Source organism: Numida meleagris, chromosome 13 (assembly GCF_002078875.1).
Source record: "Numida meleagris isolate 19003 breed g44 Domestic line chromosome 13, NumMel1.0, whole genome shotgun sequence".
In the NCBI taxonomy this organism is placed as follows: Eukaryota; Metazoa; Chordata; class Aves; order Galliformes; family Numididae; genus Numida; species Numida meleagris.
In genome coordinates, this window is record NC_034421.1 from 9,540,026 (window position 1) to 9,563,456 (window position 23,431).

General features: G+C 41.2%; 1 protein-coding gene across 2 annotated transcripts; it reads left to right on the forward strand.

Moving 5' to 3' along the window:
• On the forward strand, window positions 738–22,691 carry EMP2 (epithelial membrane protein 2). 2 transcript variants are annotated; one of them, XM_021411582.1, is made up of 6 exons: window positions 738–951; window positions 3,070–3,153; window positions 16,340–16,451; window positions 18,579–18,672; window positions 19,416–19,562; window positions 20,123–22,691. In XM_021411582.1, exons 3-6 carry the CDS (start codon window positions 16,374–16,376, stop codon window positions 20,305–20,307), a joined length of 504 nt encoding a protein of 167 aa, XP_021267257.1. In that variant the 5' UTR covers window positions 738–951; window positions 3,070–3,153; window positions 16,340–16,373; the 3' UTR covers window positions 20,308–22,691. The 2 variants fall into 2 exon arrangements, with proteins under 2 accessions (XP_021267257.1, XP_021267256.1); XM_021411581.1 differs by lacking the exon at window positions 3,070–3,153 and having other exon boundaries at window positions 740–951.

Genomic DNA, 23,431 nt, shown 5'->3' on the forward strand with positions numbered 1-23,431 from the left:
GAAGCTTTTGGGTAGTCACTAAGTGGGCTTTGCTCAGCAGAACAGTAGCTATTTATGCAAGGACTTTAAGAGCCAACTTTAAGCAGTGGTAAGAATTGATTCTGAACAGCAAGTGGGACCTCTTAGCCCTCTAAGCCCGCAGAGGGGCTCTACCAACATTAAAAAATCTTCAAGGCAACCCGAAGTTGTCTTCTTCGTGAGTGAAAGTAGCATCACCTAGCTGTGAGTAGTTATTATTTTGCCTATTCTATCATGTAATTTGTGAAATAGAGGCTGCGAACGGACACGGGTCAGGACTGACCCATTAGCGGTGATGGCGTTAACCAAATCTCCTCAGGAGAACTCGTGAGGTGTGCGGTCACCAACGGGACCACCTGAAACGCCCGGAGATAGCTTCCTAAACCCCGTCTCAACTCGCCTTATTCAAGTTTTTCTCGTGAAAGAAAAAAGACAAGATTTCTGCGAGCTCCGCTTTAGCAGAGCTATGGTCTCCACGAAGGAGGCTCTCCCTCAACATGGCTCTCGCTCCAGCACCGCTGCCGGGACCCGGAGCTTCTCGTACCGTGCCCGCCCTGGAGGGAGAACAGGCAGCTCCTCACAGAGCTGCTCACTACAGAGCAGCCGCTCCACTGTGGTGCCTCGACCGCCTCACCGCCCCCGGGCTCCATTCCCCGCCGGGCCGGGGCGGTGGGGCCGCGCTCACGGGACTGCGGCGGCCGCGGGGCGGAGTGGAAGCGGGCGGGGAAAAGTTTATCCCATGCTCGCCCCGTCCCTCCCTCTACACACACACACACACACGCACCTCTCCCTTTGCAGGCGGATGAGGGGCACTTTTGAAAATAATTTTCTTTCCACACCCAGCCCGCGTCTGACATCACTTCTGCAGGAGGGAGGGCGGGAGCAGCCCCGCCGCCAGACGGTCGCGGAGAGCTCCGCCGGCCCCCGCGCCCCGTGAGTACAGCGGCCGGTGGGGGGGGCGCGGGGCTGTGCCAGCGAGGGGACGGAGAAACGGAAAAAAACAAAAAAAGAAAATATTACATGTATATCAAAAGGGGAGGGGGGGGGACTTTGTTTACTGCTATCCGGGTCCGGCCGCCGTCGCTTGCAGTGCCGGCTGTGGCTCTGAGCAGCCGCCGCCCCGCTCCGCTCCTCGCTCCGGCCGCTCCCGGGCGCGTGGCCCCGGCGGCAGCGGCACTGAGCCGGGCTGGGGGAATGGGCGGCCGCGATGCCTCGAGCTGCCCCGAGCCCGCGCAGAGTTCGCACTCTCCTCAGGGTCCTTTTTTTTTTTTTTTTTTTTCCCCTCCCTCTCTCCTTTTCTTCTTTTTTTTTGTTGATGTGATTTGAGCGGAGTTTGCGTGTACTACAATAACACTTGATTGTTTTTGGCAGCCGAACCCCCCCTAGTGGAAGAACTTTTCTATATAATGCAGCCCAGTCTTCGGTTGGTGAAGTTTTTTTTTTGCCAGTGTTAAGCGTTTTTCATTTTGAGTCAAACCACGGTCTCAGAAACTCACTCCGACGTTCTCAGTGGGGCCGTTTGTGGCTGCAGAGCCCCGCAGCACCGGGAGGGCGGTGTTGGCAGGCAGGAGGTCGGTGCCCGCCCCGGGCAGGCGGCTTTCGACAAGGCGGGTTGCGCTCAGTACGCAGTTGTGGAGGTCAGCTCCTTGTTTGGACATCTCCAGGAAGAGCTTCCACTGCCTCCTTGCCTCAGCTCGCTTCCCCGGGGCTGGTCACAGCCTCCTGCCACAGAGAAACCCACAGCTCGGCCTCTTCCTTAAGTTCTTGGCAGAAAGGCTTGTTCACATGGTGCTGTTTTTTGTTTTTTTGTTTTTTTTTTTCCCAGCACCTGAGAATACTCTGTAAATGATGAGTAATTGTTGCAGTTGAGCGTCTTAGAGGTATCTGACTTCATTATTGGTGTGTGAAGAAACTCTGAGAATAGCTGTTCACTTTTAGGTACATTTTCTTAGAGTTCTGTAGGAGCTTTGAAAATAAACAGCTAGGGTTGGCTGATCTCCATCAAAAAAAAAAAAAAAAAGGAGCACTTTCTTTCCCTTTACTTTCAGACTCCGTGTGTACAGGGCTGCTATGTTAGCTATGTAAAATAAGCCTTCTTGCCTGCCAAGCAGGTATTTTTTCTGTCAAATGAAATGCTCTGTGATGATTCTTCAATCCGCTCTCTTGCTTTGATTTTGAAGGCTTTGCTCCCCAGAAGAGCCCTGCTGGCAGTGGGATGGCAGGTGGCTGCAGGTGGGCAGGCAGCAGCAGCCCATGGGTGTGATGGGCGTGTGGGGGTCTGCTTTCATGAGGGCAGTAAGCTGAGGTGCTGTCCTCTGTGCTCATTTATGAACTTGTGAAATTGACCTGTAGAGTGGGTACCTGGAGGAAGATTGATCCTTCATGCTGAATACAGTTGTGCACAGATTGTGTCATGTCAGCCATACAGCTGACATGACACAAAGTCAGCTGTATACTCAGCCAGATTTTTTTTATTTTTTTGATGAAACTAGGAATAATTCTGCTAGCCGGGGAGTCATCAACATTAACTCAGAGCAAAATACAGTTATATCATGAAATCTTTTGCAAGATGACCAGTTTCTTGTTAGCATACTTGTTTGGGAAGGAAAACAGTCTGTTGGTATAATTTAAAATAAAAACAACATAATACCAGTAGACAAGACACTACTGGTGGTGTATTCTTTATTTGTGGTCTCTGGAAGGACTTCTGTCATAAGCACCCAAACAGTGTTGATTATGCTGTGGATCTGCCACAGAGGAAAGACACTGTATTCTATTTGCTTACACAGATTTAAAGCTCTTGCTAATAATGGAAGTTGTTCAACAGACAAAGACTGTAGGCTGCTGAAATGTCCTGCTCTCAGATGAGTTCTGTTGCAATTCTCAGATGCTGTAGTTACTCTTTCTGGCCATCATGGCTTAAATAAAATCAACATCTCCACTGCTGGTTAATGTATTTGTTGCCTCATGACTTCCTAGCATCTCTTGGTTCACAGTTGCTTTGTGTCTTCCATTTTCATGACTTTTCTTTTATGGTCTTGTTCATCTCAGGGTTGTTTCCCATCTTGGGCTTGAAGTTCTTAGAATGATCAGAAGAATGTTGTACTGACGAGTCCCATATGGATATTTAGAAGAGTAAGGCCTTCCTCTGTTTTTGCTAACTATATCAGTTGTAGTTTGTCTCTTTTCTTAATGCTGTTTGCCAGCACGTTTAAAAATGAGGTGTTTGGCAGCACACGGAGACTTCCTGTTTCACCTCAGTGGTTTGTATGTATTCTGATTTTCCAATTAGACTTCATGTTCTATTTCTGTCTTGAATGTCCTGTAAGTCATGACACCACCACATAAATCACTACAAGAATGCTTTTAGTTAAAGAGATAAGTGGGTCTCTGGGGACAAGATCAATTGAGTTGCTAGCCAGCAGAAGATGCACTTTTTGGATCCTGCTGCCATGTTCCTGTTGCAAGAAGACCCAGCAGAATAAGGCACTGTGTCATTCAAGAACTGATAAGAAAGGGATTTACCCTGAAGTGTACCAAACACTTTGTATATAAAATTATACTATACTTGAATGCAGACAGATTTGAAAGGATAAATCTCATTGATCATAGAAGGAATACAGGGGAAGCATAAGCCACAGCACTACGGAATTCCATTCATGGAGCTGTTCAGCATTTGTTAGGTTTTATTTGTTTGTTTGGATGCTCAAAGCAAACCAATGGTTGTTGTGGTGTGGTTTCTGTATTTGCTATCTTTGTTGAAAGCATTACTATTTTAGAGAGGAGATAATTTTGTAGAATATATCTCAGTACATCAGGTAGTGCTCATGACTTCATCGGGAAGATAAGCATCTTAATTTTCAGAAAATAGATCTTGCTGGGTGGGATTCAAGAGAAAGCCTGATGGCCTGAATTCATCCATCAAAGGAATTCTTGTTTCTTCACCAAATGGGAGAAATGTAATTACACCTTTTTATTTTGTCTATGAAGTTTCATGGGCAGGTTTAATGATGGTATGTGCGTGCCAAGTGAAGCCTCATAATTTGGGTGTGACCTTAAAATACAACCCTCTGGCTGTGGAGAGAGATTCAAAGGAGGCTGTAGGTTGGGCAGAAAGTGGACTGACTCAGGCACCCCTTAGATATGGCTATGGGACATACATTTATGGGTGACTTCGGATACCATGCTGTGTTTAAGAATTGGTGGAATTGCACAGACAGAAAGGGTGGGTGTCTAATGCAGGTGCTAAGTGGCACATGAAATTTACACCCTTCTTTCAGGCAGAAAGGGACCTTCCAAAGTATCTAAATATACCTGTTGAGATGTGTGTGTGGCTGCTGATCTCTGCAGTCAGTTTACAGACTCACTTGGTCTCTAGGGCTGGCAGTTCTCAATGCATGGGAACAACAAATCAGCAATGTAATTCAAACATAAAAACAAACCGTCTGGAGACTGCAGGAAGAGCCTAATGTAGGCCTAAAGAGAGTGAGCCTGCCCATTTTATCATGTGCCAGCATGCTTGGAGGGGCCTTTACCTGGGAGGTCAGCTTGTGGTGAAGCAGGCCCTGTGCAGGCAGCCAGTTTGGCCAAGGAGAGGCTGTGGGGCAGAACAAGGCTGACGCAGGCAGTGGCAGGAGCTGGCTGGGATCAGTTGCCAGGGAGCAGCCAGAGAGCAGAAAAGCAGCCAACTGGTGTGTGCAACTCTGCAGTGAAGAGGTGCTGGAAATCCTCCTACCTGAGCTGGTTCATGTGGCAATCCTTAAGCATTACTTTCAGTTGCACTGGTTGTGAATTAGAATATAAAAATAACCTTTTGAAGATTGATTACTTGGTTAAGTATTAAGACCAGTTATATGCTTCCATGTTGCTCTGAAACAAAATGGTAGTAATAGGGGAAGAGTTTGCTCTTTCCATTTTATAGTCAACTGCTCTACAGTCAATAGGGATGTATTTTCACACTCTTGATAGATGATGTGTAAACTCTGAATTAACTAAAACTAAAATTTCTCAATACAGAGCAAGTCATAGCCAAATCAAAACAAGCAGTTTGAAAATTTTACAACAGTGAATGCAACAGATCTAATTGCTAGCAATTTCCATAGAGCACCTGCCAAAGTTAAAACAATATCAGCTTTCGTTTCTAATGAATTAAATGCATTGCTTTCAATCTGGAAAGACAGACTTTTTCTGCCTTTGTTTGTTGGTTAATTAGGTGGAACAACGTAAATCACTCAAGCTGTTCTGTTGTATCTGGATTAATCTTTGGATAAGCAGGAGCCTGTAGTCGGTCGAACCCGGGTTCTGAGATTTGCTCGCAGAACTCTTTTATTGTCTAGAATTAATGCTGCAGGTGCGTTTTGTTTTTTGTTCTTTTTTGCTTTTTATTGGATCAGACCGATGGCACATTTAAACTGTCAACCTGATGAAAAGGTCTCATGTTACACTTGGTCTATGCTTCCTTGCCCCGACAGGTACTGAGTGGGGACAGCCTGGGTGCCAAAACATGGCCACGTGGTGACAGAGTGCGGGTGAGGCCAGGCCACACCTTGGCTCAGTTATTTGCTGCAGGAGTGGGTTCCCAGGCATGTCTTACAGCTGGCAAAGCCTTACTGGTTGTTGCCCAGCTCCACGAGGTCACCCACTCACTGGGGCTGGAGGCAGGGCTGTGCTGGTAGCCTGCTCTGAGCTCAGCTGCTCCAGATGGGTGCTGCTGAATCTGAGAGGGAGCGGGGCCCTGAGGGCACCCTCAGGAGACCAGAGCTCACTGCTCTTTGGAGCTTGCTGCCCACCCGAGGAGTAAGTCCTGCCTTCAAGTGGACTGCGTGCCTCTGATCCCACGATCGCTCCTTATTACTCCGCTGTACAGTCCAACAGTCAGCTTTGTTCCCAGCAGTATGTGAAGTTCTTGAAAGCTGTGAGATAATTCTGCAGAGTGCGAAGGCCGTGTGGATCCTTCAAAAGTTGCAGAAAATATGGAGGCCCAAACCAGACTGCTGGGGTAACCTTTTGCAGAATAGAACTGGAGGGCTCTTTTGGGCCACCAGGCCTGCTCCTTGGTTAACATTCTATCACATAGAGTATTAAAAAAAAAAAAAAAGGCAGGACTTTTTTTTTTCCTTGCTGTGGTGATTGTGAGGTTGCTCCATGAACCTGAGAACTCTGAGAGTTAAGTCCATCCTGAATGTGCTCAGCCTGATCTATAGCTATTTATTCTCATCTTTAGGTTGCATAATTCTTTTCCCTTCTGTGTCCTAATGTGTAAGAAACTGTGTGGGTTTTTTTTTTCCAATTTGTAAGCATATTATGAAGCTTTACTTATATTTTGTAATTCAGGGTATTTTGTAGTACTTTTTAGATGCCTCTGTGAAAGTTAAGAGAAGATATGTGTGTTTTGTAAGAAACCAAAACCTACAAGCAGTTCCTTCTTTCACATTACTGCTGGATTTTCCCAAACAATGTGTACTTCTTGAGGTACAACAAATCTCTTGAACAGATTGCTGCCATAGGGCATCTTTCATTAAAGACAAGATTTTGTTAGCATTTCTCCAGAGGCATGTGTCTATTTCAGCATAAACTGAAGGTGGATGAGCAGATGGTGGAAGACACAAGCAGCAGCCTTGATGGGAATTAAGAGATGGTGTTACAGCCACCTACCTTACACCAGTGTGGATTGTGCTGAGCAGGCTAAACCTTGGATTGTGATTACCTAGTGGGAAAAGTGCAGTTACATCATGGTGATCTTAGGGAAAATGAAGAATGCATAAAAGATTTTCTTGTGAAGAAAGTGCTGCCTTGTGTTGCTTGAGGAGGACAAATGTCTTTCTGCTGAACACACAAAAGCATCTAAAAAGCAATTTTAAAAGGATGAATGCTTAAGGAGTGCTGTTGAAATGTGCCTGTAGTCAGGGGTTTGTCCACCTGGCATAGGGAGCAGGCTTCTGTGACTGTGGCTTTTTACCTGCTAAATGATCTCTTCTCAGCGCAGGGTGGCTGTTGGGCTTCTCATTCCTTTTTTTAATTTTTTTTTTTTATTTTTTGCTGGTGTATTTGAATATCTCAATCTTGAATCTTTTGAGCTCAAGACTTTTTTAGGATTTTCAGGTATGATGTCAGAAGGCTCATTTTCCCTGTGAGTGCCACTTCCCCACCCTGTGGCAAGGCATTGTGCTTGTGTTTTCCCATAGGTTTGCTTTGCTGTCTGCCCACAAAGGCTTTCATGGCACAGTGACTTTGCTCTGTAGTTCATGCAGCTATAGTTAAGGTCATGGTGAAAGGAATCGTAGGGCAAGTCTAAGCCCAGTCTGAACTTGTTTGCAAATAAATAACTGACATGGTTACAGAAGTGGCGGCAATGCTGCCATCCCTAGGTCAAAACTTTATTAAAAACATTCCTAAGAAATTAGAAGCATCAATTTCTTTGTTTCTTGGTACTCAAAGCTAGCGGTTAGAGAGCCTATTTTGCTGCAGTTTTTTTTTTTTCTTGGTTTTGATTAGAAATGTATGGGATAGAAGGGTTATAATTCCCCAGACTTTGAAGTTCAGGCTTAATAGCACAGATCTAATGAGGAGGGATGACCTAACTGGTAAGCACTGTTTGTTCTACCTTTGGTAGCCAAGTAGGGTTTCTGAGGAGGAGTTAAGGTTTAACATGAAATAGTCTCTATATAGAGCTGAAATGGTGCTTCGGGATCCCCTCACATGCAGGTGAGTGATAGGCAAAGGATGTGGAGTTTCATTCTAAGCTTACTATTCTTCAGGCAGTCCCATGCAACACTCAACTGCCATAATAAGAAAAGGCTTTATTAAGCCACAGGTGCTCATAAAAAGCAGACCTTGGGGCTTTGGTTTCAAGGAAAGATCTCCCAAAAGAAGGTGGATAAAAACTGAGTCAGTTCCATGTCTTGCCAGTTGGCCTCCAAGCCTCTGTGTTTCACTGTCAGAATACAGCAAATGGACTGGTTTAGTTGAGCTGAAGTTGATGGGTTTTAAGACAGCGTGCTGCAAGTACACCACAAAATCTAGGTCTGGAGAGTGATTCTATTTTCATTTTCTGCCACTGAATTTAAAAGACATAAGTAGTGTACCCCAAATAAACTTTAGACTTTTGTTTTTGCTGTATTGTTTTTATTATTAATATTTTTGCATGCATTCAGTAATTGTATGTGGGGAACATTGTTTCATTTCCTTCTGATTTCCTTGCTTTGTGATGAAGGACTGAAAAGTAGCTGCAAGCATAAGTGAGAAGCTTCTACATAAAACTGATAGCACAAGGAGCTGCAAGCTTGAGTAACTTCTCAATTTATGGGTTGCTGAGGGCTCACCACTCACTGCTCATAAGCAGAGAGCTTATGGTATCTGTACCATCTAAGGGCTGGCAGTACACTTAGCCTACTCGATTCCAAGTCCAAAATCAAGCAAGCACCTGAAATGTAATTTCACAAAGGGCATACCTACCTTCATACTAGGAAAAGTTTTATGAGAGCCTATCTGCAGTGCAGATTGTTACTCTTACTTTGCACTTCCTTCTCATGATTAGAGTAGATTCATCTTAGATTAGAGATCATCAGTCTCATGGAGGTCTGATCAGAGCCAGTCAGCAATTAGAGGTTTGTTACCTGGCTAAAGTGATTTCTGGTTCAAAAAGTGTGTGCTGTTTCTGTATTGATGGTTAGCTGTGTAATACCTGAGCATTAAAACAAGTCTGAATTTAAATCTACCCCTGAGCATGAAGAATACGTCATGTAGGGTCCTTGGACATCCTTCACGCACTTAAAGACCGAAAAGTCCTTCAAGTCAAGTTACCCATTTTACCACCTACAGCTGGAAAAAAGTTTGTATTCCTGTTGTAGTACAGGGTACTATCCACAGAAGCAGAGTTCAGACCTGTCTGAGACCAAGTCTACATGGACATTACATACAAATCTTCAGTGCATGGACCTAATGGGCTTTATATAAAAATAAACATTTAGAATCTTGTTAGATTTACTAAATTTGCATTTGTTCAGTTCTAGAATATATTCAATTCCCAGAGAATGGAGAGTATGTGAGCATAAATGCAGAGACTGCAAATGTTGGTAAATGTGTATTTTTAACTTCTGAATTACTCTTACAAATAAGATTTTAATGAGAAATTTTTCTTTGCAGTTTGTACACCTGTAAGCTCTAACAGTACACCATACACCGGAGAGCTATCAATATGTTTTTCAGGGTTTACTAGCAGCAAAGTCTTTACATGCGGTTTATAAATCTACATGGCAGTGTTAACTTCAAGACTAGCACTCCTGTCCAGTGAGATGTTTAAAGGTTGGTTCTTTAAAGTAAGGCTCCCAAGTCATTATCTAAAGTAGAACTAGGTGGTCTGAGTTGTATTTTTTTTTCCAATTTGCATTGATAATAGAGGAAAAAGAAGACAGATGCAAAGATGTGCTTCTCCATTTCAAACTTCTTGCGCAGAGATATGGCAGCCAGGCAAGAGGGCAGCTCCAGCACATGGCAGCTGCCCTGCTTAATTTCTTGGCAACAAAACCAACAGGGAAACGATCCAAAGGGAATTACTCAAATGGTGGAGCAATGTACGGATACCGCAGACCATGAGTAGGGTCAGAGTAATATAAATACAGTCATGGGCACCAGTATTTCATAAGACACTAAAGGTTGAAAATAGAAGTGTAACTGGTATTAGAAGAATTAGCCTAAAGCAAATGATATTCTAGGCATCTTGAGGTTTTAATCCAGAATCACTAAAATGAAAGAGCAGCTGGTGAGAACAAGCAGTAGGCGCCACTAAAATTTATGTAACTGGTTCACCAACAGGTAAGTGAGTGGTGGCAAGGGAAGAAAAGTGACTGCAGCAGTCTGGTGGAGCCTCCTGCATAACAAATAACTGGAAAAAATGCAAGTTAGCAGAGAGTCAAGCTTAAAAACAGTGCTGCGGTGCCCAGTCTTATGTGCTAGTCAGCCTGGAGAATCTGAAGGGGCAAAGTATGAATTTGAATATTATTTGCCTTGTTTTAAGGAATATCACTCACTAAATTGTATCTTGTAATGTTGGTGTTCCTGATTAGCTCAGGCAGAAGTAATAATGAAACTAGAGTGGGTTGGTTCAACTGGTATAATTATTCTCTTTGTGTTTGATATTTAGGCACTGTTGAAACCCTCAAAGCTTTTGCTACTTTTGCTGTCTAAACTTAGTTCCCTTCTGGTTCCAGTTCTGAGAATCACAAAAGAAAAACAGAAAAAATTGTATTTGGTAAAAGAAAAAGAAAGAAAAAAGTGTACAGTAGCACTCTCCTCCATATAAACCAGGGAATATTGGGCAGGGTTAGAGGTAATGTACTGACTCCTGGGTTCTCTGTCTCTGTCATGAGACGTGGCACAAGAACTCTGAGCAGAATGAAGCACTTATCATGTAAATGCAAACATCTTATGATGCATCACAAGATGACAGACTTTTCATGTGACCAGTAGACAAGATTTTTCTTCTAACTTCACATATATAGTCTTAATTATAGCACCAAGGGACAGAAGAATTGGCAGTTCATGCTTGCCTTGATTCAGTTTTACAGTGGTGACCTTAAGAAAAGTTCAGCTGAATTAAATCCTTACTAATGGTCCCAACACCTGCTGTTCTAGTTGCAGTGAAAGATCTCAGGGCAGAAGGCTGCAGGTATGCTGACTTGTTTGGCTGGATTCTCTGCCCCTGCTTTGGGTGTGCCCTTCCAGCCATGGGTGACTGGCAACCTGCACACCTCAGCCTGCTCTGTGCAGAGCTGGAGCTGTTCTGTGCTGTTCTCACCCTGCTTCTGGGAGCATGCACCAGCACTGCCTGGGCTGAGATTTTCTACGCATGTGGACTCAAGTGAACGTGATAGAAAGAAATGATATGAGGAAATGAGAGCTAGGGACCATCTTAAGGGATAAGCTCTGGTCTTCTCAATGCAGACGAGTGTAGGATGAACAGATTGTGTTATGTACGTGCTGCTCTGGTTGCAAAAGTTAAGTATGCACAAACACGAGCCATAGCTTGGCAGCAGAGTGTAACCACATGGGAAGAAAGAAAATCATGGGTTGCAGAGATCACATCTGGGCTGGAAGGTAGTGATAAAACCTTCTGTTGAGAACTGTCAAGGCAGAGTTTTTGTTCTTGCTTTCTATACTAAACAGAAGAAATTCATGTAGGCATGTCTCTGTACTGCTGGACAATAAAGATAAACTTTATCTTGAAGTTAGGGTGGTTGGGGGGAGTTAGACAATGAGAAGTGAGTCAGTTTTGTAATGTGTTTGCTTATTACGATACAGAAATGTTGGGAAACGTGGATTAAATGCTTCTCCCCCCTTTGTGTTGTTCTGAGTATTACATCGTTTTACCATGTTTAAAAAAAAACAACTTGTCTGTGCATGTCTTGAAGAGAACAGCAGAAGCCCTTCTTAGCCACCTCTTGGAAAGAACGTCAGGCCCTAATATGAACGTGCAAATTACTGTTTCCAACATGCTGTATTACTGAAAACATTAGAGATGAGCGTGACTGGTGCATTTATCCTCCCTCTCTTTGCAAAATAAGGCAGCATTAGATTTTTACCCAGGGATAGTTCTTTTGTAGTAACTTTTATCTACATTTATGTATAGATCTATATGTGTATGTAAAACTGGTGTCCTGCAATTTAACAGCATTTATGGGAAACCTTATCACTACAGCAAGTGTGGATGTGTTCAGTATGTTTCTAATAACTTACCTGTTCTGGATTCAGTGGTAGGATGCACTTTTAACTCAGCTGTACCTGTACATTTCTGCCTTGCTACGTACTCTGTGATGTGGTATTAAACGCTGCGTTTTGCAGTTGAGGAATTGATGTTGACTTCCAACGCCATTTTTACTGCAACCCCAACATCTCTTTTTTCATGTCACGTGTGATGAAGTCAGTCAGATCTTCAGCTCTTTGTTCTCAGGGCTTGTTGGAGATTAGTGTGGGGGTTTCCTGCGATAGCTGCAGCACCACTGCAGAGCAAAGCTGGAGGGGCCTCAGACACTCCATCCACTGTGGTCCTGCTCTGAGCAGGGAGCTGGCTCAGGATGCACTGGCCTTGCTTCAGTTAAGTTACAGAGATGTCCAAGAATGGAGATTCCACAGCTTCTGGGACCTGTTCCTGCACTTAATCATGCTTATTGAATATATCAAAAACATTTGCACAGTTGGAGCATTCCTTGTTGAATCTTGCATCTGTGGCCCCTAGTCTTTTTGACACGTATGTCTGTGAAGAGTGGCTCCATCTTTTCTATAAAGGGATCTGTAATGGGTCCAGAACACTTCTGTGTGTGTGTGTGTGTGTGTGTGTGTGTGTAAAAACTGCTAGAAGAATTCAGGCCAATTTGGGGAAGGATAAACAATATCTCTTGCGCTGTCCTAGTCTCCATCCGTGCCTAAAGGCAGTGGACCTAATTATAAACACCTCAAGTGGAGAGCATAGTGCACATTGCTTCAGATGATAGAAATTAAAAGTGATTCTACCCAGAAACAGTTTGATCAATGCAAGTATTCTTACCTAGAATCAAGTGACAAAAACAAAAAAGTTGAGCAGTTTAAGAGTAAGAATCCTGGAAGAGGAAGAAAACTTTCCATGGCAGCATGTACTAGCACTGGTAAGTAGGGCAGTGCTTCCAAATCTGCAAAAAAGGAAATTAAAAAAAACCAAACTACAGAATCCTCCATTACATCACACATTGATACTAAAGTTTTATTTGAGGTATCTGATCATTTCTGTGCGTCTTCTTAATGTAGTTGTTCGTAGATTCTTGTTCATGTACAACACTACCAAGGGTTAGAGCACCAAATATTTGATTAAAAAAGTATTTTCTGTTGTTAGTAATAACTACTTTTAAGAAACTATCTTCTTGGCCACATAAATTAAATGCGAAGGATAGGGTTTTAATCTAACCTGAATTGCTGGAGCTTCTGCCGAGCAGAATTAGTTCAGGCAGGTTAAGCAGTGGTGCAGGCTCATCTGTTCTGCAGGTGCCCTCCATTTTGCAGACGAGGCTGAAGGCAGATGCTGATCACGCTGCCAGGTGGCACGCTGCTGGCTTGGCAAGCTTCGCCTGCTGGAACAACTGGAACCAATTGGAGCCTGAAGAGAATGAACCCTTGAGGAATAGTGAATAAGAATCAGGGAGAACTACAGCTAGCGTGCAGAAATAGGATGCTACTAAGGCATTTGGTTAGTAATAAATAGTTAAAATAGTAAGAATTCTGAATGCTAATGCAAACAGCGTTCTCAGAAATTCTCCATGCAAAAAACATTAACTGTGTCATTTGCCAGCTCATGAAAGAGGATAGTTGCTGCCTGCTTCTGGGAGAGGTATGCAGATGGGCCTCAGAGAGCCAGTGAAGGAAAAACCTCTCATTTAGGGAGTAGAAGAATCTTGAGTAATCAAAATAAACTTTTAAATCCCAGATTTGTCAGGATTGAATGAGGAGTGGTTGCTTATAGGTCTGCTGAGAGATGAAGTCTTTTCTGCCCTGAGAGGGATGCGGATACTGGAGGAGCTGCTTCATCATTGCTGGCTGCACCTTAGGGGGAAGGAGCTGCTGTGTGCTTCCTGTGCCAAGATGTGTGGGGTTCAGCTGGAAGACCCTTCCCTTGTTACTCCTTATGCAGGCTGGGATGAACCTTATGCTCCTCCCTGCTGTCCTGCCCATAGGAAGAGGTTGCCAGGAGTGACTGAAGCCTGCAGGTCTGTCTGCTCTTCTGGGAGTGGAGAGCAAGTTGTTATCTTCCCTGGTATGAATTACTTGGAATTGGCCTAGCTCGCCCAGAGTGTGTAATGCCCCTATCTGTTTATAGTGGCTGTAGCCCTGTCTGCTGAGAAGTTGTAGCAGTGCAGGAAAGGAGCCGTTGCCAGCAAGTTAGTAGGAATTATCTAAACGTGGCTTTTAGGAAGGTTCTTAGGAAGCATCAAGGTATTCCTACTGCCTTTTTTGTGTGTGTGTGAAATCAAAACAAAATGCTCTTTCATTTAATCTTGACTTTATTTGGGAGAAACGTACGTCTTCTCGTCTACTGCGTGTGTTTATTCATCGTCTTTGAAACTCTGCTGTTTATGTCTGAAAGCAGTAAAACAAAACCATTCAGTTGATTAAAACTGGCAAGTTCTGGGCTGGCAATTCTTGATTTTGCAAGGTTGGTTTTAATTAGTTACATTTTTCTCTCTCTTATTTTATGACGCATCATGTAATAAGATGCATTGTTAGCCTTAAAATAATAGAGTGCAGTTTGATTCTCTTTCCTTATATGGCAGATGACTATTGTCTGCTTAGATACCATCTGTGAACAAATGAAACTGAAAAAAACGTGACCACAAGACAAGAGAGTGCTGTGTGAAGACTGGTACATTTTACAGTGAAGATATTTTGATGTGGCATTATACAAGCCCACAAAATAGCTTGTTTTCCTTCTTCCTTCCTTTCATTCAAGAAAGTCTCAGTGGGCAGCCATGAATGACATTTCTAGAAGCAGAACATGGCTGCTAGATTCAGAAGATCCTGACTCATATGGCAGAGTTGGCTCTTTGGAGGAAGTTACCACTTCTGTTATTTGTTGTGACTGAAAAGGCAAGTTTAACAGAGAAAATAGGAATAAAAATTCGACTAGCTGCTTTCCTTGTTCTAGGATTTGACTTAGTTTTCCAGTACTAACTGGAGGGAGTGTCTGAGGTCCCTCCAGCTCTGCTCTGCTGTGGTTCTGCAGCTATCACAGGAAACTATTCAAGTTTGATTCAAAAATAAGCATATCAGATCAGTTCCCTTTTTTCGAAAGTACTTGAATGTTTTTTGGCTTTTTGCTCACTATAATGCGGTACTGCAGTGAAATGTGCTGCAGTGTGGAAAGTAAAGGATTAGTCTGGAACTTCTAGTCCGTATTCAGTGTGTTTACATGTTGCCTGTTGCCTTTTTGTTCAAGTTTTGCAGAGTATAGTTTTATTTTGGATTGATGAGAGTGCCAGTGGAGCTGCTATTCTCTTTGAAAATGCTGTCAAAGTAGTCCTTCTGTTTGATTACACACTCCTATCTGCATTGCTTGTCGTACGTGTAGCTTGTGAATCTAGAAACAGCAGTAAGGGAGAGAGGGTTAGACATGAAAAAATGAAGTCTTCAGATAATTGCCTTTTCTTCCATGTATTTGCTGTGTTACAAGTATGTGATCATCTGACATAAGAGAAAGTTTCCAAAGCTAAGGAAGTGGAGAAAGATACATAAGGTACTTATGAGTGATAGTGCTCCTGAATGGTACACTTCAAATGCAGTGAAAGTAACTGCAGGACTGGGGTTTCCTTATAGCACCTGTTAGTTGGAAAGCATGTGTGGACAATAAAGAAAAGATAATGGCTATGCCAAGCAATTGCACAGTCCTATTTATCAGTAACAATAGTTTTCCATTACCTGCCCATAGATTCCCTTGGGATTGCAGTTCAAAAAATGTTTGTGGTTCCACTATGCTTAATTTTTTTTTTTTTTTTTCATTTGAGAAGTGAAATGGTATTAAATGGGCTATATAAAATAGGGGTAGTAGAGAGTGTATTAAGTTAGTAACCAGAAAATAACTGAATTGTTACACTGCTAACTGGGTTATTTAACTCCGTATTGGAGAAAATGGTTGCCGTAAGTCATTCACCAATGGATAAATCTTGTGATTATATAAACAAAGGACAACCTATGCAAAACCTAAGGTACAACACAACTGTTCCTAAATCTAGGTGATAGTTCAAGGTAGTCTTAATTTTGTTCTACCAACATCTTACTGAAATCTGCAGTTCTTCCTACTTCAAAAGCATGGTTGAAACAAGATCTTAGCAAAAAGCCAGTGGAAGTTCTGGCATAGCATCCAAATGAAGCTGTCATTTGGAAAGTAATTCTCTAAAAGTCAACATGAAAGAGTGCTTTATACCTTTGCTGGAGAAACTTGCAGAAATTTTGTGTTTACTCATTGCAGCCATCCCACTTGCATATTACAAAAACTCACTTCTTGGCTTTGCTTCAAGTTGAGATTCATTTAAACACTAGTGGTGCTAGCTACGTATTACATGTAACAAGCAGAAAGCTGTCCTACTGGTATAAAGCCTGATTAGTGAAGTCTTTCACCTCAGGAGAAAGAATACATGCCTTGCAGCCAAACTACATACAACCTTTCAAACTCTTTAATGGTACTGTGCCCTGAAATACACTTGCAATGACTGTGACCATTTGCAGCCACAGTGGTGTAATGACAGGTTGATCAATTAACAGCTTTTAAAGAATGACCATCTACACTCTTCTTTTTTTCTAACAGATTTATCTCAGACTAAAGACTCCTCAGATCAAGGATGTTGATTCTTCTGGCTTTCATTATTATATTTCACATAACTTCAGCAGCGCTGTTGTTCATCTCAACTATTGACAATGTAAGTGTCATTTCTTCTTTTTGTCACTCATGCACCCAGATTTTTCTTTGCTTTATACAGTCTTTTATTACTGTGTTTCAGATTATTTTCTAGATATGTTTTGAGCCTTAGAAGTCTTCCACCAATTTATTATCAGAACAAATGTTTGTATAAGAAAAAAAATCATATTATCCTGAAGTTAGTTGCTGTGTAACACTTCAAATTATGCAACTGAAAATAGATTTGGCCTCTTTTCTTCAAACCAGCCTGAGGAGGATAATTTCTGCTATGAATTAGTTTCCATTCACTTGAAGCAATTTCAGCACAAAGTTTTAGAATCGTGTGGCTTTCTTTTCAATTTTTTTTATTACTTTTGTGACCAGAAATAATTTATTTTCCAGTATTTACTTCTAGCTCTTAATATGAATGACTTTATTTCCAAAACTGCCGGCACAATGATTGGTACTCGTATCTGCATTGGATTCTTTCTCTGAGAGGTTCAGTGAGTGCACAGGCTTTTAGGATTAAAAGAAATAGTCTGCTGGAAATACTTTACCTTACTCAGTGAAGCTGGTTTGAATCCCATGGTCTTTCCAAAGATTATACTCTAAGTGAAATGATGTGATATCCACAACTTTTTATTGCAAAATTCTATGAACTAATGTGTTATTTTTCAGCCAACTAGTTGATACACTGGGGTAGGTCATTAATTAAAAGCAGCAAAACCAGGTTTCCTTACCCTGCTCCTTCGAATATTTAGAAAGCTAGGATGGTGGACAGGCAAATTATTCTTAGCTCAGGTCAGTTATGTATAAAGTATTACAAAATTACAAAACCATGCACTCTGCTTTGTGTCATTTACTACTTCTAAGCAGTAGCAAACTATGCAACCACCTTCTGCTTGGTTTTAGCACTTTCATGGGTTTTATGTTGTCGAGAAAATTGCTCTGAAAAGATTAAAAAGCATTTGAAGCTGAAAAATAATTTATTCCACTTGCAGCAAAAAAAAAAAAAATGAATGGCTTAGTGCATATTGAGAAAGTAATGCTTTCTCAGTAATCCAGTGTTACTATGACAGATACAGCTACCGTCATAATACACTAATGTCCTTATTGCTGTATTGTTGCAAAGCTGCCTAGCATTCTGTGAGGTTTCTGGAATGTCTCTTTAAGCAGCAGATGATTCCAGGAGTCACATTTAAAAGTCATAGTTTTCCATGAACTAGTCAAAGCAAAGGCCTGGATAGCTATCAGAACTGGAGTGGATTTCCTGAGGAAATGCCACTTGTGTGGAGTGGTTGCAGCATTTCCCAGGCTACCGTAAAAATCTGTTCAGCCACTGCAGTACTATTTTGCATTAAATGTTAAAACATCAAAATAGAAATAGCACAGTGAGATCTTAATTTATTGCTCTTACTTCCAGTCAAATGCCACAGTGCGCGAACTGCATTTGCACATTGACAGCACAGCTACGTTAGTTGAGATTAATTCATTCGGTGTTGGGAACTAGGAAATTTGTAAACAGGGTTTCTGTTTCTTGCGTTTACTATCCTGCTGTTTCCCATGAGTTAAAAAATGCTGTGCCTTAAGGGAATTTACATTCCAAACAAGGCCTGGATGAACAAATCGTGGCTTGTCTGGGTATCTTATGGAGTGAGCAATCATTGAATACCAAAGACTTCTGTCTGAACAGCAGAAAATGCCTTGTGCGTCAGGATTGCCATCTAGTCCCTTTCTTACTTCACACGGGTATAAGATGAAAATGATACATGAATAAGGAAATACCCTTTATTCCAAAATTGAACAGGTAACATGCAGCCTTCAGTTTCTTGGTCTGTAGATGACTCAGTGCAAATTTATCAGAAAAAATGTAGAAAGGTCTCTGGTCCCTGCGTAGATCTCAAGCAGGAGCAGCGAAGCTTTCGGTTCTTTACTGGGAACATGGAAGTATTTTCCAGTTCCTAATGCTGTTGGCTTCCCATCCCATCTCCACATACAGAAGAGTAACACTTCTTTCCCTCTCTTTCTTGAGACCTAGCCTGTGCAAATGCTTTGAAGTCCGTTACACCTGAAATTTAGTTTGAAAGGTTAAGCAGTAAAATGAACAGATGTTTGTTCCAGTGGATGTACCTTTACTTTTATTTTGCAGGCCTGGTGGGTAGGAGATAATTTTTCTACAGATGTCTGGAGAACATGTATCACAAATAATAGCACCTGCAGAGCTATTACTGATCAATTCAGAGGTGAGTATCTCTGCATGCATATGTCTCAGTTCCTTTAGCAGGAGATGGGGGAAACCAACATAAAACTTGCAGGGACGATAATACTCTTGTTCAAAAACCTGTATGTTCTAACTACTCATGTCTTCTAAAATCTTCAATCTTCTCCTTGTTGTACAGGCAGGGGGATAAAAGGGAAAGAAAATGAGAACACACTCTGAAGTTTTAACATAGATAAATTAATATACAGTACAGCCTAACTTACCCTGCTTTACCAAAAAATACATGTTTTTTTATTCTCAAGTGTTACTTCAACTGTATTCCCACACTTTCAGTTAGTATGTATCTTAAATAGGTAAATGAAGAGCCATGTAGCCCTGTAGTAACTTTGCTGTCCGAGTATCAGGTCATATATATATTGCAGTGAGATGATCCCATTATGCACAGGCACATCCAATCTAACATGAATTTAGCCTACACTTGAGTTTCACCCTGTTTTAATTACACAGAGGGTAGTGAAGGATGTGGTATGTGAGAAATGGTCCCATCAGTGTTTTATTCACTTTTATGAGAAGCTTTTAAAAGTCTGTAAGTCACTGGCTGTGTTAATAGCAAGAAAGCAGAGAAGAACCCTTCTAGGCTTGCACAGTTGGTTTGCTATGTCTGCTGAACTGCTTAGAGAATGTAGCTCTGCCCTTCTGCTCATTGCAGGAATAAGCAATGGAGGAAAACTGTTTTTAATCAAAGCTGCTTTTTTGTTTTTGCAGAATATCAATCAATTCAGGCTGTTCAGGCCTCCATGATCCTATCTACTATTTTCTGCTGTGTGGCATTTCTGGTTTTCATTCTTCAACTTTTCCGTCTAAAGCAAGGAGAAAGATTTGTGTTAACCTCTATTATCCAGCTCCTGTCATGTGAGTGATTTTTCAACACTTGTGACTTTAATGATGTTTACATGAAAGTAGGAAAGGGAAGGGGAAAAAGGTTTCAAAAAGAATGAGCTGCATGAGAAATTTGTAGGGCTCTGGAGGTCATAGCTTGTTCTGCATGCATGTTTAAACATGCAGCTGCTATTTAGGCAGTGAAAATGTGGGTAACGTCATAGCTGAGAAGTAAAAATTTGGTAGGGAAAGAATCTAAGATTCTGAACATCTTGATCAAATTAAGTGATTGTGCAAATGTTGCAGGCAGGTACTTCCTTAATTTTTGTTAGTCTTTAAAACTATCCAGATGTTAAGAATCATTTTGTGCTCATTGCAAATTACATGAATACGCAACAGCACTTAAAATTCAGTCCCTGCCAAAAAAACTGAGAGTGTGTCCTGAAATGCCCCCAGTTTAGTTTGTGGATGGAAAGTAAGTGTTTGCAAAAAGACACTGCTGGAAGCGGCTGTCAGATGAGAGTCAGTGAGCAGTTGTTGTACACATTGATACTAAATAAAATTACTAACCTCTGCTGTTTTTTCTCCTCCAGGTCTGTGCGTTATGATTGCAGCTTCCATTTATACAGATAGGCATGAAGAACTGCACAAGAGCAATGCATATACCATTGCAGTTTCTGAAGGCCAATATGGCTATTCCTTTGTCTTAGCCTGGATTGCATTTGCCTTTACTCTGATCAGTGGCGTTATGTACCTAGTATTAAGGAAACGTAAATAAATGTCAGCAGCTAGTTATTACTGTCACTACAGTACAAAACCAAATTCCAGTAACTATTTTGTATATAATCATTTACATGGTTTTGTAGTAAAGGTATTGTTTCTCTAAAAATGTACTGTGTTCTTGATATGAAACAGAATACAAAAAAAAAAAAACAAAAAACAACAAAAAAAAAACAAAACCAAAAAAACCACAGCAGGTTTAATGGAATGCCTGGCATTCAGTCTGAGCAAGACTGACCCAAGTTTTCTTTTATGTATTTCACCATCATCAGTGGTGAAATGGTGAATTCCCTTTTCTAGGCATTAACAGTTCCTGGCCTCTGTCAGATTACTAATAAAGGCTTTGCAAATTAACTTGGAAGCAGTATGCTAAGCATATTCCTGGCCTGGATCTAGCCCTTTGGGATGGGATAAATACAGGGAAAGTGAAAAATGAGGCCAGGATCATGGTGCAAAAGCAAACAAGTATAAAAGCCCAAAGCTGCACTCAATGTGGCTGTTCTAGCAGAGGACAAATGTTCTGCTATTTATAATGTGCAGTAAGTGTCATCAAGCTTTTATTAAAACCACTTGCTTTGCAAAAGTAAACAACTCCTTTTTGTACTCCAGCAAATGATTCTCTTGATCCTCCTTCACGTTTAATTTAAGCATACAGAGCCTTTGGCAGGAAAAGTTACCAGCAAATTCAAAATTCAGTGCACAGCTTGGGACTGGAGGAGTCTGAGCAGAAAGAGATACTCCACGCAAGTCCTGCAGCCCTTTATTTTTGCATTGTGCAGTGCCAAATCTAACTTTTTTTTTTACAACCAAACTCAATACGTTTATTACATTGGGCTCTGGCTAGTTATATCATGTTGGCTAATATGTAATTTAGAAGAGCTTTCTTTTTTTTTTTTTTTCCTGAGTCTGCTCATTAAGAAATTGGCCTTTACAAAATTCATTCTAAGTTCCTATGTGGATTTTACTTGAATAAACGCTCCTGCTAAAGAAATCAGAGTTTAATTATAATGCATATGAGTTCCAGGATAGTTTTTCAAAATTTTTGGTGATTTTTGCTTTTCAATAATTTTGTGAGAGAAATCTCTACTGTAATACCAGATTTAACTGCTCAGCAATGTAATACTGGCTTTGGCTGGTGGTGATTTCAGGGTCTGGAGACCAGTGTGGGGAATGAATGAAGTGGCTTTTTCTGGTTAGTCACACCTTTGATGTTCAAATGTAGATTTGACTTTGTAAAAGCACTAACCATGTATTTATTTCATTATATTCACTACAGCTGACCCAATATATAGGCAATAAAAATAAATCTTAAATGAGATTTTACACTTAATGTAGAACAAAATTATTACTACAAAATAATGTAGCTCTACTAATGTTGATAACTTACCCTATTACACAGCAGCTGATAGTCTGACCCATTCCTGCAGGTAATTCATCCTTGAGTTCTCATGCAGCTGTATAGGAGCTGTCTCTGACATGAGTAATGGGTCATGCTGTTCCATCTCCATTCCCTGAACATCGTAAAATGTTTTAACAAGTAGTACTTTTATTAGGGAGCAAAGAAGGCACAACAAGACTGGCAAGAAATTAATTAGACAAGCAGAACAGCAAATGAAAACTAAAAATAACAGCAGTTTAAAAAAAACCCACAATGAATCAGTCTGAGCAAAATTAATTCTCACCTTCTCAGTCTTGCACCATGCTAGTGTTCTGTTAGTCTTTTTTCTCTTAGTGGGAACACTCTGAATTTCAGGCATTACTACCCTACTTTTTAAAAAAGTGTTTCTGCTGTTTGCTGAATTCATTTCAGATTCAAAACCTGAATTTTGCTAGCAAGCAGGATTTGTTTTAAATGAACAGATGTAGGTTTAAGGCTGAAAGGTGTTTGGCTAGTCTTATTCAAACGTGAAATATTAAGAGTGAAATTCTAAAACAAATGTGCATTAAAACTATTTTATATCTAGAAGATAATCCTGTAACAATGTAAATTAAGCTGATATGCCACTGACTTGAAGAGATGCTTCTTCAGTTTCTTGCCTTAATATTGCTTAGGTCATTTATAGAGCAAATATTTAAGATAAAGATGTATATATACATGAACTCAGCTTCTGTCACTGTAGTTAGAAGTGAAAAGCACACACACTTCAGTGTACAAACAGCAGCATGCACGTGGTGCCACACAGAGAACATAGGTCAGTGTTCTAAGTACCAAGAAAATGCCAAAAAGTTTGAACAAGAGTTTTAACAGATCAAACATATTTTAGAATATTCTTTTTACTTGATATGCCTTTAAAATATACCATTTTCTATGCTCTATATATTCTGAAACTGTACATGAAAATAAAGTTAAAACACATTCTTGTATTGTATTAGCAAGCTCAATGTATGCAGCAGTCTGACCTTGTCTTTAAGCTTGGGGTATATTTATACAATGTGGGATGAGAAATAGTTGAGTATTGGTGTGAACAGGTAAAATTGAGTTCTGCCTGCCTGTACTAGAACCCCATGCTGGTTATTTTTGTCCTTTATTGAACACCTTGCAGGGTAAGTAGAGAAAACATTAGTGTACTAACCCATAAGTGCATGGTCCTTCAAGAATAGCTACTGTGTACTGCAAGATCCACATGTGCTGTGATGAGACAGTTATAGTAAGGTCTCTTTTCCTCATTGGCAGAAACAGCTGTGTGTTTAAGATTATTTTGAATGCCTTGACCATATGAGAAATGTTAGAAGCCAGCAACTTCTGTATCTGCTCCAGCCCAAGCTTCACGTGTGCTCTGGGATGACAGAAGTACAGGTGGCTTTGTACAGATCGCTCTAAAACAAGAAGTACTTTGGGATAATAATCTGTGATAGACAGCAAGTCAAGCCCTTGTTGTGCCTGTTCTCCTCCAGCGTTGTGCACACCTGTTCCTGAGGTTTCCATGGAGCAGACACAAATATTAACTGTGGAGGGGAGCACACTTTGGATCAGTTTGTGTAAGGGTCTGTAGCAGCGCAGCTCCCCTTGGATTCTGCGCACAGACCTCTTTCAGTGTCAGGCTTCTGAGGAGGAGCAGTGTTGAATTTTTCAGCAAGTTCTGCAGAAAGAGGGATCCTTGCCAGTGCAGGAGGATGCGGTT

Excerpts from the sequence above, each read along its gene's own strand:
- EMP2 (XM_021411582.1), top strand. The coding sequence starts at position 16,374 with ATGTTGATTCTTCTGGCTTTCATTATTATATTTCACATAACTTCAGCA. Across the intron at positions 16,452-18,578 it reads TCATCTCAACTATTGACAAT|GCCTGGTGGGTAGGAGATAA; the intron begins GTAAGTGTCATT and ends TTTATTTTGCAG. Across the intron at positions 19,563-20,122 it reads TATTATCCAGCTCCTGTCAT|GTCTGTGCGTTATGATTGCA; the intron begins GTGAGTGATTTT and ends TTTCTCCTCCAG.